The following is a 13,649-nucleotide window of genomic DNA, read 5'->3' on the forward strand; positions in this document are numbered from 1 at the left end:
TCTCCTCAAGCAAAACCCAAACCATAGAATAGAACCAATTTGTTCTCTAATCTCTAAAAATAAACATACTTTTTTGAATATGGGTAGATCAAATATCTGGTTTTTGGCTAAAGTAATGTTGCAAATATTTAAAAAAATATATAAGTAATTGATATTCAAATCGAGATTCCTTTTTCTTAGTAAGTGGTCAAACAAGTAGATTTGCATTGTTTTTTACTTTAATGCTTCAATTTAATATGTGTAAAGTAAATTGTTTCCACTGTACTTTTTGTTCGAATATGTAGGTTGTATATATTTAGTTTTGGTTAATTATGCAAAGTTGCCAAATTTAGCTACTGAAACAGAAATGGTCCAACCGCGAGGTGGATCTTCCTCAATTTTGGGATAGGTTTCAGCACTACTGAAGCAATTCAGAGATTAGGGTGGGAAACTTTTGAATCTCAGAGTATACACAAAATTCTTAATGACGTTCAATCTTTGTCTGAGATTGGAAATTTGTTGTTTGTTCTTCTTACAAATGTAGGTTCTCATTCTTCATTCTTCATAATTACTTTATAGATTGTTATAATTTGTAATAATTGTGAAATATGTTGTGATATGTACATCATGAAGCGTTCTCGAACGAATATAAATAACATATTATATGAATATTTTTGCGAGAAAAAGACAAAATAAAAAACGGGACTCTCTTTAACGAGAAAAGATTCTTGGAAATGCCATTAATAAATTTTAACGTTGAGCAATTTATATGCCGTCTTTCCACATACGGTACACAATAAAGTTCGTGAATCCAATAAAAAAAAAACAAATGCAAAAACGACATATACAAATGGTAAACCGCTATAGCCAGTCATCGAACAGTCGATTCTTGATAATCGTGGCCACAGTAACACGATTTTGCTAAATAATTTATCACATAATCGTGATTGTCAACTTAAAATAATTACTAAACTTAATATTTTGATTTACTCCGTTGAAAGCGCAAAAGTTCGGCCTCCTGTAAATTACCGATATTAAGTCATTCTTTTGCACAACAAATTGCCCGGTATATTCTAGATGATGGTAAGGAAAAAATAAACAGTTGCCTCGATGAACAGTATAATAAAATACCGGTATTTCCATAATTATTAAGCGTTACGCAAGTATTGCGCTTCTCTCTGTATACGAGTAAATTTAATCGGCACTGTAAAGACGGTGTGACGAACATTTTTCCCTGTTACGCAACTGCGTCATTTACAAACTGGTGCTCAGGTGTTGATCGCGAGCTTATACGAGGGCGAATTGAGAATTGCGAATAAGCAACATTGTCTCATGGGAAAAGATTCGGGATATTGAGTTTTATGCTCTGCCAATCGGCACTTACTATGAACAATAATAATAATAATACTAGAAACTGTTATTTAAAACATACATTTTATACCAAACAACATAAAATACAATTTAAAAATAAACTTTCATAAATCACAGAGGTATTAAATTCTTGTTGGTGATCTCCATGTTCACAAAACTATATATATACAGTATTTGAGGAGTCAGAATAATATCTGACCTTGAGTTTTATGTTCAAATTCTTTACATTTTTTAATTTTTAGAATACCTTTGGAATTTGGTTGTGTTTTTGAAAAAGTAATCCAATGTGCATTTTATCCGTTTCTGGTTTCAATATTTACAATGCTGCATATACAATATTTTAATAAAGTAAAGTTAATGTGTATCTCGCTGTTTTGATGTTATACTTACCGGGTCTCCGGGAAAATGTGGGATCTGGTTAGAGCAAGAAAATAGTATATTATGCAACAAGTGCGGTAAACGGTATTTGACTTACAAGATTATTTGACATGAGCGGAGCGAATGTTTAATAAATGAGTGACTAAAAAAGTTTACCGAACGTGTTGCATACTATACTTTTTCTACCACCGTTAGTTTTTGGGTACAACACGAATACATTCACTAAACTGACCGTCAGAATTGACAAACATCAAAATTCAAGACGCGGTCAATATCTCCGAAAACATTAGATTGCCTCCAAACCCGTGCGGTAATATCCCTGAAAAGTGGCTCTGATCCGTGGGAAACGAAACTGACGTGGTAAAGTGACGCTCTCCGCACGCTAGATCTGTGTAATTAGGTATTTTACAAACGGGAGTAGAAAAAAGTTTTTTTTCCTTTCTACAGACTCTCCTTACAATGAAATGAGCCGGTTTTTTAAACGAAAAAACAAATTTACTTTAGCTTTCTTTAGAATTGATATGTCGAATTTACCCTAATCTAATATTAAAAATGTTTTCTTATTTTAAAAATTTCCCATAAATATTTCTAAAGTATATGTTTTTTCTAAATGAAACTGTACGTTTAGGTGTACAATTTTGTTCACTCCTACAAAGCTAAACAAGCTAAATATGTTCTATACATTTTAAAAGTTATTCACAAAAAACACTTTCCGGCGTCTTCTTTATGGGTTCTTATCTCCCTAGTGAGGACAAATGGAACAAATAGGAACATTTTGTTATTATAAGCTGTTGTTTTCCCTTTAAATATTTGTAAATCGTAGGTTTGTTGATAAATTTATAGACTTTAACAGCGTGAGTGACAATTTTAAGCCCTAAATGACGAGGACTCCGATGTACTAGGGCTAACCCTGAAATGGGAATATTTAATTGATTTTTATTCCTAGTGCTGTGGCTATGAAGCTATCAAAATTTTCAACTGAAGATATTTTGAAAATGATCTCACTATCCACTCTCGCCACATGGTTGAAGACGTTTTCCAAGATTTAAAATTTTTATTGGACAAGGAAGTACACCGAACACTGCAATTATAATATTCTTTAGCGTTAATTTGATTTTTTTAATAATGATGAACCGAAATTTCATCAGAGTAGTCACTTCTCAAATTCATTACGCAGCATATTATTAAGTGTGGTAAAATAGTATATTATGCGACAAGTGCGATCAACGGCATTTGACTGACCATACTTTTTCTACTACTGTTAGTTTTTGGGTACATTTTCGCAAAACAACGCGAATACCTTTACTGCCATGGCCGTCAGAAATGACAAACGTCACAATTCAAGGCGTGGGAAATATATTGAAAATTATAATTTCTACAAATACCTTTCGAAAATCGAGCACCAATAACCTGATCCAAACTAAAGCTAATTGAAAAATGGATGCGTGTCTTTCTATAACGTGGGAGAAAAAATTGTTCAACACAAGAGATTCCCACCTATGCTCCTTATTTACTTCGCCAACTGGCAAGAAATTGTCAGTTTCGTGATTAACTCGTTAAAGAGTAAATGTTTACCTTACCACGTTAAGATCTGCCACGGGAAAATAATACCGCTACCAGCTATTTGTTCGTTTCTTTTTGTCTTTTCTCAGTCCCAAAGGCGGGTATCATCTCGAATATATTCCCAGTAGTAATCAGGAAACAATCATAATATCCGTATCATAATAAAATCATAGCCTGTAGAGGCACCAACAATATTGAAGCCTAAATAATCAAGTGTGGGGCCGTCACGGGCCATAACCACGGGGCTCAATTGCGACGGGGCTTCAAATATCAGTGATTTCGGTCCCTCGAGACGCCCCTTTACTATAGGAGGTGTAGCTAGCGAATATTTACACCCCCGTAAGGGGGTAGTCTATAAAAGCGGACGCAAAATTGCCGTGAAAGCTTTGTTGACATACGCCGTCACGGTGTTAAAGAGTGTTAATGAGAGGATTTCCATTCGTTTTCCGTGACAGAAACAAACATGTGAATATTTGATAACTCTAAATTAGTAAGGTACGTTTTTACTCATCGATATGTAGCGGATAATGTGTTCACCTGGAGACTCTTTGGGTTAGTAATTACAGTTTTTTTTGCGCTGCATTGACTATTTAAATGGAGAAGTTATAACTGCGCCTTAAGTGTATCTAGTTTTCTTTTTGGCCGCAGAATTCGAGTCTCTCTCCACGGAAATAACATAATCGCAAAGATTAATTGTCACCTCAAACATAGGTGTGACAAGTGAAAACTAATTATATTTTCAACACCTATTGCATAATTTCGTACAGGGTATGCAAAGTGAGACGTTTCTATAGATCTCGGTAAATATAAGAGCTTGCAAAAAATATTACACATTCTTTAGTCCCTTTTTTGCGCATAATTACTTGTTTTTTGGTTATAACGAATTAAATAGAGCATAGAGCAAAATTATAAAAACATTTTTCAAAATAAAATTATTTCATCAAAGCTACCTGAAATATTTCCTCACTAGTTTGGCAAGTATGCATGCATGCTATTCAAAATAACAATACAATAATAGAAAATAAAAAAGTATATTGTCCATTCATATTACTATTATTTTTGATGGTTATTCAGAGAGAGGCAAGGCACAGTAAGAAACAATAAACTGTTAAAATTTAAAGTAATTCCTAAGAAAAGACTTCAGGCATTCAAAGAATATTTTGCCAGTTTGTGATGAAATGTATTATTGCTAGTCAGTAATATTATTGTCACTAATATTATAAATGTCAGCAATATTATTATAGTTACATTTTTATTCAGCTTTTTGTCGATTTTTATCTCAATGGAGTGAGGAGTAACGCAAAAATTAACAAAACGACCTTATACTTACAACGGCTTAAAAATAAAAACTTTCCAATTTTCAGAAAATGTTAATAGACTCATATAAATTTCTGATAGAAAATGCGCCGATGTAGAACTTACTTTTGATATAACTTTATATAAGTTTGATATAAGTTTTATTAGTTTTAAACAGGAAGTGGACCCCTTCTTTGGCTAGTTTAAATTAGCCACAAAACGCAAAACAGATAAACTATTGCCGATTCACAAGCGGTTTAATCCTTTCTAAAGTCTTTGAACCATCGTCAATCGTTGGTGTCGGAAGGGAATGAGACACAGAGAGAGTGGCGGCATGAAACATTGGAGCAGAAATGCATTTGGCAATTTCACATTTGGCCCACACTTTATGCGGTTTCACCGGCACTAGAAATCTCGTCTGCCTTTGTTGCTAATTATCTCGCGAAGTTGCGCAAGTCTTGTCTGCAAACGGTATAACAAAAAGGAGAAACTGTCGGAAACTACCTTCGCTACGAAAAATAAAACGCCAAGGTATCACCCGAACTTATTAAAAAAATACGTCTATAACAATATATTCGGGCTGTCGAATTTTTAGATTTTCGAATTAACGACTCACAATGGGACGTAAATTTCCACTTGTCTGATTTAATTGGTCAAGTCTCAAACAAGTTTTGGGGGATTGTGTAATTGATTGCCAATGTTTACGGGTCCTATTCGAAAGCCAAAAATCTCGATAATTTCGAGTGGATTTCGCGTTAATTTTGTCATCGCATCTTGAATTTGAACCGAAAGTCATTTTCCAAATTCCAGGTAAAAAAAATAGTTCTACAAAACGCTTGATATACAGGGTGATTCAAAACTGAAGATATTGCACGTAATTTTAATGTGTAATTTTAAGTGATATTTTTAGTTGAAAAGTCGCTATATATTGAACATATTTTTTCTATACAACAATAAAATAGCACTAATAATAAAAAGAAGTGAAAAACAAATAAGATTGAGCCATTTTAATCCTGAGATATAACAGTTTGTTGGTTGCATTTCTATTTCTAAAAAACGCATTTCCAGTGATCTCAAAGTTGAATATTTCCATTGTAGTTAATTCCAGTTATTATTTTTTAGAGAATAATTACACACTTCGAGGAATATTTTTGTCATTGGGACAGTATTATTTTTTTAAGAAAAGGAAAATTTAGTTCTTGTCTAATCTATTTTAATTATTTATTTATTTATTTACTATTTATTAAATGTTAAGAAAACAATAACTTGCTTTATTTTAGTCCATGCAGAAAATACTATTTCAAAAATTCAATAAAATTTTCGATTTTCAAAAATAACTTTTGTAAAAATTTAGAGGTTTTGTTTTGGTATTTAAAAAACTAGTTGTCTCTTCAAGTTGCATGTTGAAATGTGATGTAATAAATGATTTTCAGCGCAACTTGTAAACGAATTCGAACAAACCATAAATACCAAGCACTTAAAAAATTAAACTAATCCCCCTCCTCAATTAAAAATGTATGTCATAAAACGCAACCCCATTAAAAAAGCAAAAATATTTTGCCAAAATGTACAACAAAAAGTTCAAACGAAAGTACTTTTCTAATTCTAGGAAAACCTACGAAAAGGACTCAAGTGGTTTACAGCAATTCACGCATCAAGAAAATAATTATAGTGAACATAATTTTTCCAACGGCAATCAGTTAAAGCGACTAATTAGTTACATCGCTTACTTACATTGTTCTACATCGCCGTGGCTAATTTTTCCATTATTAAGCGATTTAACGGTCGATAAATAATTTAATAACAATACGCTGAAAAAGGCGCATAATTTTTTCATAAATCGTGTTAATCATTTCGCAATTAGTGTTGTACATTGAGCATACCCGCTTGCATGTCCTGGCTTTACTTTATATAAATTATTTCTTCAAACGCTTGCTTGAAATAGGGTGTGTAATTTTACTTACACCCACGTCCACGTCTATGCGAAAAAAATATCATAAATAAAAAATACATAATTGCTGGCATTGCTCGTTATTTGTGTACAGGATCGATAAATCAACGTTGAAATTCCTTAATGTCTCGCAACAAAAGTATCAATTAAAGGTATAACTAATTCATTTTAGCGTTAAAAAAATGCCTAATAGTTTTCTCTTAATGCTAGCCGAAGACGAATAACGTTGCAATTAATTTTTCGCATTTGAATTTTTAAAATTCCGCTTATATTTATAAAAACCGTTTTTTCTTTGCAGGCTCAGTACTAGTACAGGGCGATTTGACCAACACCCCTTTGGTGGCGGCGAGTGCTCAGCCTTCCACCCCCGGCAGTCCCCTGCCAAGTATGCTCCTTCTCCAGACACAGGTAACGTATTTCCATAATTTCTTTTGTTTTTTAATATTGTTCCTGACTATTTTATATTTTTATATTTACTTTCCTAACTTTCAAAAATTTCACTAAGTAGTTTCTAACTGAACATTAATAATTTTAAATACCTCCTATGAAATATTCGTTTCTCAATCGATCTAGAAAAGTTTTTGTTGTCACGTTTATTGGGTATTAAAAAATTTAAATACGCCACTGGGTTTGCAAATAATTATAATTAGAAGCGACCAAATTTTCGTAAAAAAATATACCCATTAACAAAGATTTAACAACATTAGTTTTGGAAACCAGTTATTTATGTAAATCAATTTTTTACTTAGAGTGAAGATACTGGAAACCCGAGAAGTAGTACACGCCAGCGTATTTAATAAAATAAAATTAAATTGTAGCTACTTTCTGACTGAATGACATAAAGTAACCCCACTTTTATTGGAACCATTTTGAATGGCATAATTTAAAACCAATTATTGATTTTTTAAAACTTGGAAAACAAAACTGTGAGAACATATATAACATTTTAACGGTTTGACCCAGTGATCTGAAATTTGTGTTACAAATACACTTTTTGAACTGAAACAACGACAACTTCAGAATTTTAAATGACACGCCCTATATTTTTGCCCTTTTGTATTTAGGAGATTATTCTAAACATGATAGGAAAAAATCTTTGTTTATTTAATAATTTTTATTTCATATTAAAAATTGTATCTAGGCAGCTAATGACAATACTATAATTTACCGGGTCGACTGGTAATGGGAAAAATTCTGAATTAAACATTTCCTTACTTGTTTAATAGCAAATAACATTTGCTGTAATCAATTCGTATTTTTTTAGTATAACCTAGTATTTTCAAATATCATAGTGGGAACAAACACTTGTTAAAACCGTCATTTTTTTTCGAAAACCCGTTAAAAAATAAGCTCACGGGAAGGAAAATACCAGATCGGTAAAGACCTTTCTATAAAAATGTAATATAACATAGGAGACTTTGCTTTTTATATTGAGTAGTCTTTTTTACATTTACATTAACGCATAGGTTTCCGTAAAAAACACTTATGATAGATATATAAAGCATGTACCTTTATTATAAGTGATTCCCAACAAAAATTAATGTTGCAAAAAAAGTGCCGATTCTAAAAAGTATTTCCTACTACGGCGCTACTTGAAAAAACTAAAAAATGATTCCATAATTACATTTACTATTGCATAAATAACAAAAAGCTTTATCTAGAATTTTTGCCATCACCGATCCACATCATCAGCCTAGATATAGATTTCAATTTAATAGAAATTTAAAACCGTATGGTCATTTTAAATTAAAGGTACCACCGTTTTCGCTTAGACCGGAAGTGCATCCATTGACTTCATCGTGTCCAAAACTTGCATGTTTGGCCTATATTAACTAATTTCGAATTGTTGTATCAAACCGTTTAAGAATAGAATATTCTCAGTTTCATAAATGTTGTTATTTTACTCTATTATTAATAAATGCCTTGCTAACGAATGTTAATCCAGTGGTATGCGAAATTTGAAAAGACAAAAGCTACTGTTTTTTTGACAGTGCAAAAAACCTTAGCGCCATTTAGATTTTAATCGGATGCTACCGATTTAGGTGGGTCATGTTCTACGTATGAAATTATTGGAATATTTTATTAGTTCTTAGGATCGGTGTATACGAAGTTAAAATAATATATCTTCGAAAATTAAATCGAAATTACAAAATAATGTTCGTTTCGAAGTATAGAATATTAATCACTTTTATTTGCGTTTCGGAATTTCAGTTTAGATTGGGCTGGGCAGGTCCTGATGAATATTTTATTCTTTCTTCTTCCTCCGACAACGTTAAGCTACCTGGCAAAAGGGTGAAGTCATATCAATTCTTCTCATCCTTCTGGACGATAGTAATCGGCATTTGTTAGTTACGCCTTTTTAGACGCTTTTAATTCCATTATGATTCGCGTCGGATAAAATATGATATTTTATTGTGTCGCTAACAATACAACGACGGTTGCTGGCGACCATAAGTCACAATAGGTGTCAGGAAGTGTTTTGTAAATTATGAGGAAATCGCAGATCCCGGCGATATACCACGAGCTAGAGGTAACGCGATATTCCGTATCAGTTTAATTTTTTTGCACTCGGCTGACTACCCTAGCATATGGCGAGCACGATCTAATCGTCTGTCTTTTATTTAACCAGCAGTGAACTCCATCTAAACTTGAAAGGATGCGTGAAAGAAAAGTGAAACAAATTTTAAGATAGAAAAAGACGGCTAATAATGAGAATACTTTTTGTTCTCTTGTTAGTTTATATAAATTTATAGAAATAATTACGCACTATTATTATTACAAATAAAAATAAAATTGATAGTAATCTACGTTCAAAAATATACTTCAAAATAATTAAGACTGTCTTAACGTTTTAAAAAAATATTGGTCCGGCACTACGTAGATTTTTAGTAGTAATATTTCAAAAAAAGCTTTGAATACACACGTAATACAAATAATTTATATAATAATTAGTTAGTAAAAGTTACTAAAAAAATCAGATAATCTAATATGTAATAGCGGTTAATAACTTACCAAAAAAAAAAAATAACTTTATACAACACAACCCAATAATTTACCATTTAAAAAAATATTTATGAGGTAACAACAGCATTCATTTATTGTATTTTAGGTATACTTCACTATCACATCATTTTGGTCAAAGAAGGCTAAACGAATAAAAGGATTTGACAATTTGTAGAAAAATTGGGAAATCTTTTAAAACAATCTCTTATTACACTTACCGTTTATTAGTATTAACGTTTTTTTTTTTTCAAATAAACTTCCACTGCCACTGCAATCAGTTGTTGATAAACCCAACTTGCTGACGTTTCGCTAATCATCCTGCTGGCTTCTTCAGAGCTTAACTGAAACTAACAAAGAAAAGGATCCTTATATTACTACCAGTCAAGTTGTTTACAAATATTTGAAAATGATATTTACGTTTTTACGACGAAAAATAAAACAAGAAGTCTAAATTGCTGTACAATTATCGCAGAATGAAGAATTCCTTGTCATTTTTATGCGTTCAATAGTTGGATTTACATTTACAATCAATAAATAATGCATATCTTAGTGAGATATCTATAGGCATGTCAACGCATTTAGTCCTAAACTAGGCCAATATTTTGCATACTATGCGTAGTAACGGACACGCCTTTTACTAATAGCACTTTGTTCTTGACTCACAGTCGTGATTTAATATATTATTCATAAATCTATCGATTTCAATGGTTTAAAAAATCGATGAGATCATGTCAACGGTTTCATACTCATTGTTTTCAAAATATTCTATTATTTTTAAAGTGAAAATTAAAATAATTTAAACACCCTGGTATAATTTTACAATCTAAAAGTTAAAAAAAAGAATATTTTCAATATTATCTGGCTAGTAGGCAAGTGCAGAATATTCTGGATTATTAAAAAATACGACACAATTGTCAGCGAAAAGTTGCAAGTGCCGTTCGGAACTGTCGCAACAATTATTTAAAGTGCCGTAAAACAAAACTGTAATGGGAATGGTCATTTGCCTCTAAAACAATTTGATTTTGGCAGTGCAAATATTAAAAATCAGACAGTGTGAAACACAAAAATAAATTACGGAAAAACGTTGATATTATTATGAAATTATTGCATGAGAGTTTAAAATAGTTATTGTCATATTCCCCGATTCAGCAATGACGAACGGTCAAATACTTTTTATTGCAGATTTCAATTACAGGAGCAGCAGCATTCCATAGATCAATTATCAGCGTTTGTTCAGAGATTTTAACAGCATCGTGTGTGCTTTCAAGCGGAACCAAATAGAACTGCTTTCTTTACTATTCGTACTTGCATACGACAAAGCTATTTTGTTTTCCTTAAAGGAATAAATAAAATGGAATATACATAAATAGTAAGCAAATATAAAAGAAAAATTAATTAACCCAATGTATACTATGTTACTACTACTTACGTACCAACTAGAAATTTTGTTTTCGTACATCGGGTCACAAAAAATCTAAAAATTGTTTCACAATATTTGATAAATTTCTTCAAAAAAACTTTTCTTTTGTAATAATAAAATCAAACTTTGCAAAGGAAACGCAAATTAAATCAAAACTATACATAACGGGTGATTCAATAAGAGTTTCCACATTACAATCTGGAATATTTTTGAAACGCCACTGTATTTGTTTATTATCATATGAGATTTTTAACCTCAAAACATAAACAAAATTAGTCATGGAGCAATATACGATTAACAACGTGTAAAAATTGTGCAAGCCTATTATGAAAATGGTCGATAAAGAAAAAAAGCATTTCGGGCTCTACGTGAATTTTTCGGCGTGCAAAATCGACCTTCTGAGAGGACAATTTGGAATGAGGTTCAAAAATTTTGAGCAAACTGGATTTGTAACTAACCTCAAAGTTCCTCAACGTGCTCGTGCAGTTCGGACAGATCAAAATATTGCCATTGTTCGCGAAAGTGTAGCCGAAGATCCAAACACATCGATTCATCATCGATCGCAGCAAGTGGGCCTTACGTATTCAACCACACCGCGAATTTTAACAAAAGACTTGCACGTACACCCATATAAAGTCCAAATAACTCAGGAGTTGAAACCTCCAGATCATCAACAGCGCCACGTGTTTGCAGAATGGATACGAGAACAAGGGGTTCATTTTTCAACGAAAATAATCTTTAGCGATGATTCACATTTTTACGTTGGTAGCTTTGTAAACAAACACAATGCCCGTATTTGGGGATTAGAAAATCCAAGAGAGATAGTTCAAAAAGCAATGCATCCTCAAAAAGTGACTGTTTGGTGCGCATTTTGGTGCGGGGGAATAATTGGCCGTTTTTTTCGAGGATTATGCGGGAAACGCTGTTGCGGTTAATGGTGTTCGCTATCGAAACATGATGTCTGATTTTTTCTGGGAGCAGTTGGAAGGTATGGACATTGAAGATTAGTGGTTCCAATAGGATGGAGCCACTTGTCACAAATCCAGAGAAACGATGCAATTGTTGCGGTGCAAGTTGCAATTGGCCGCCGCAATCATGTGATCTTACTAAAAAACAGAGTGTATAGAAATAAACCAAACACTATTCCAGAGCTGAAACAGGGGAAATAGTCGGCATAGAACCTGAATTGTGTCAAAAAGTGATAGGAAATTTCAATAAACGAATTACGTGATGCCACATGAGCCGCGGGGGTCATTTTCATCTTTCATACCTAATTGTAATACACTAATCTAAAATGGCAAATAAAAATGCATATTTTTATATTCTTCCGAGTTTTTTTTATTATTTCAATGTGGAAACCCTTATTGAATCACCCTTTACTTGGGCTGGTTCAAATCGCATGTCATAATTACACTGAAGATCTCAAACATCCTGTATAATCATATTTTTGAAATTTGTTTTAAAATACTGACCTATATGATCAAAAACGATCCTGAAAAAATTTGAGGAAGTTTGCAGTTTGTCGTCTTAACTTCTCTTACTTTATGTAGGAACCCATCATAGGCATGTTAATTTTGGCAAGTTAATCTTGCCGTTTAACCTATTTCCATACCTTAAAATTTCATAATTTTGATATACAGGGAATTGTTTGTGAAATTATAAAATAGGGGCTTTTTTCCCAGTGTACAATATACATATTTAAATTTAAATCCCAAGAAAAACATTTACCAAATCCGTAAAACACCTATCCTGCTAATTAAGGGTTATTGCCCCAGTGGTGCCTTGGAACGGCCCAAATACAATGCATATACAGGTAATATCAGCAATCATTCACCATGTATAACATCATATATAGGTTCCTACAAACATGGGATAGAAAAAGTCCAACGATCGCACATTAAAAACGCGTGCAAATGTGGAACTTTGTCACCCATTAAACGGAGCAGGGTTAAACTAATACCGTCGCATACTATCTTTCTATTAATGTTAAACAACCTTGTAATAAACTCTACGCATTTCTCAGAACGCGAAACAAAGTACCTATTAGCCTTTGCTTTTAATATAAATTTTCATTTCTGGGAGCTGTGACTCAGTAATATTTTCTACCGTTGAAGGCAAATGCGAGAATCGAGAATGCGATTCACAAATTTAATCAAATCAAGTAGAACTGCCGCTTTGTTGGCCGCTTTGGTGCAGCACCGACGTAATGGCATAATAATATGGGCACGAAAAAAAACGTGCGAGGGCCCACCGTGCCGTGAGAAAGTGGACTGCATCTCGCAGAGCTTTTAAGGACCTGTACCAGAAACTACCACAAATGTTTGCTCATCTACATACTTTGTTTCGGTTAGTTCCTTATCAAACTCGAGATTTTCTGAAAATATTTTAGGCAACTGCTATTACATCTGCTATAATGTAACAAATAAAGTGAAGTAACGTAAGAAAATCTTAAATTCTTCTTAAAAGCTCTCAAATCACCGCACAAAATCAAAATAAATTAACTGTAAATTTGGAAAATATGGAATATCACTTCTGGTATAAAATACTTAACTTTGAACCATGGAATAAAGGTGAAGGTGGACATTGTTTCCACCCCTTTTATTGCATTATAGTTGAAAACTCAGGAACTATCATGCAAAGGCAGAGATATTACTGACTTTTTTTATCTCATAATGGAGCTTAGCTAGT

At 32.6% G+C, this 13,649-nt stretch overlaps 1 protein-coding gene across 5 annotated transcripts in view; it reads left to right on the top strand.

Annotated features, from left to right (window-relative positions):
• The window catches only part of LOC132696489 (probable nuclear hormone receptor HR38), a 103,982-nt gene that overhangs the window by 64,803 nt on the left and 25,530 nt on the right, over positions 1-13,649 (top strand). For all 5 annotated transcript variants that reach the window (XM_060661334.1, XM_060661335.1, XM_060661337.1 and 2 more), the window contains exon 2: positions 6,837-6,946. In XM_060661334.1, the coding sequence (XP_060517317.1) occupies positions 6,837-6,946 (110 nt within the window). The remainder of the gene's footprint in view (positions 1-6,836; positions 6,947-13,649) is intronic.

This window comes from Cylas formicarius, unplaced genomic scaffold (assembly GCF_029955315.1).
Source record: "Cylas formicarius isolate icCylForm1 unplaced genomic scaffold, icCylForm1.1 PGA_scaffold_1__22_contigs__length_36826433, whole genome shotgun sequence".
Classification (NCBI taxonomy): Eukaryota; Metazoa; Arthropoda; class Insecta; order Coleoptera; family Brentidae; genus Cylas; species Cylas formicarius.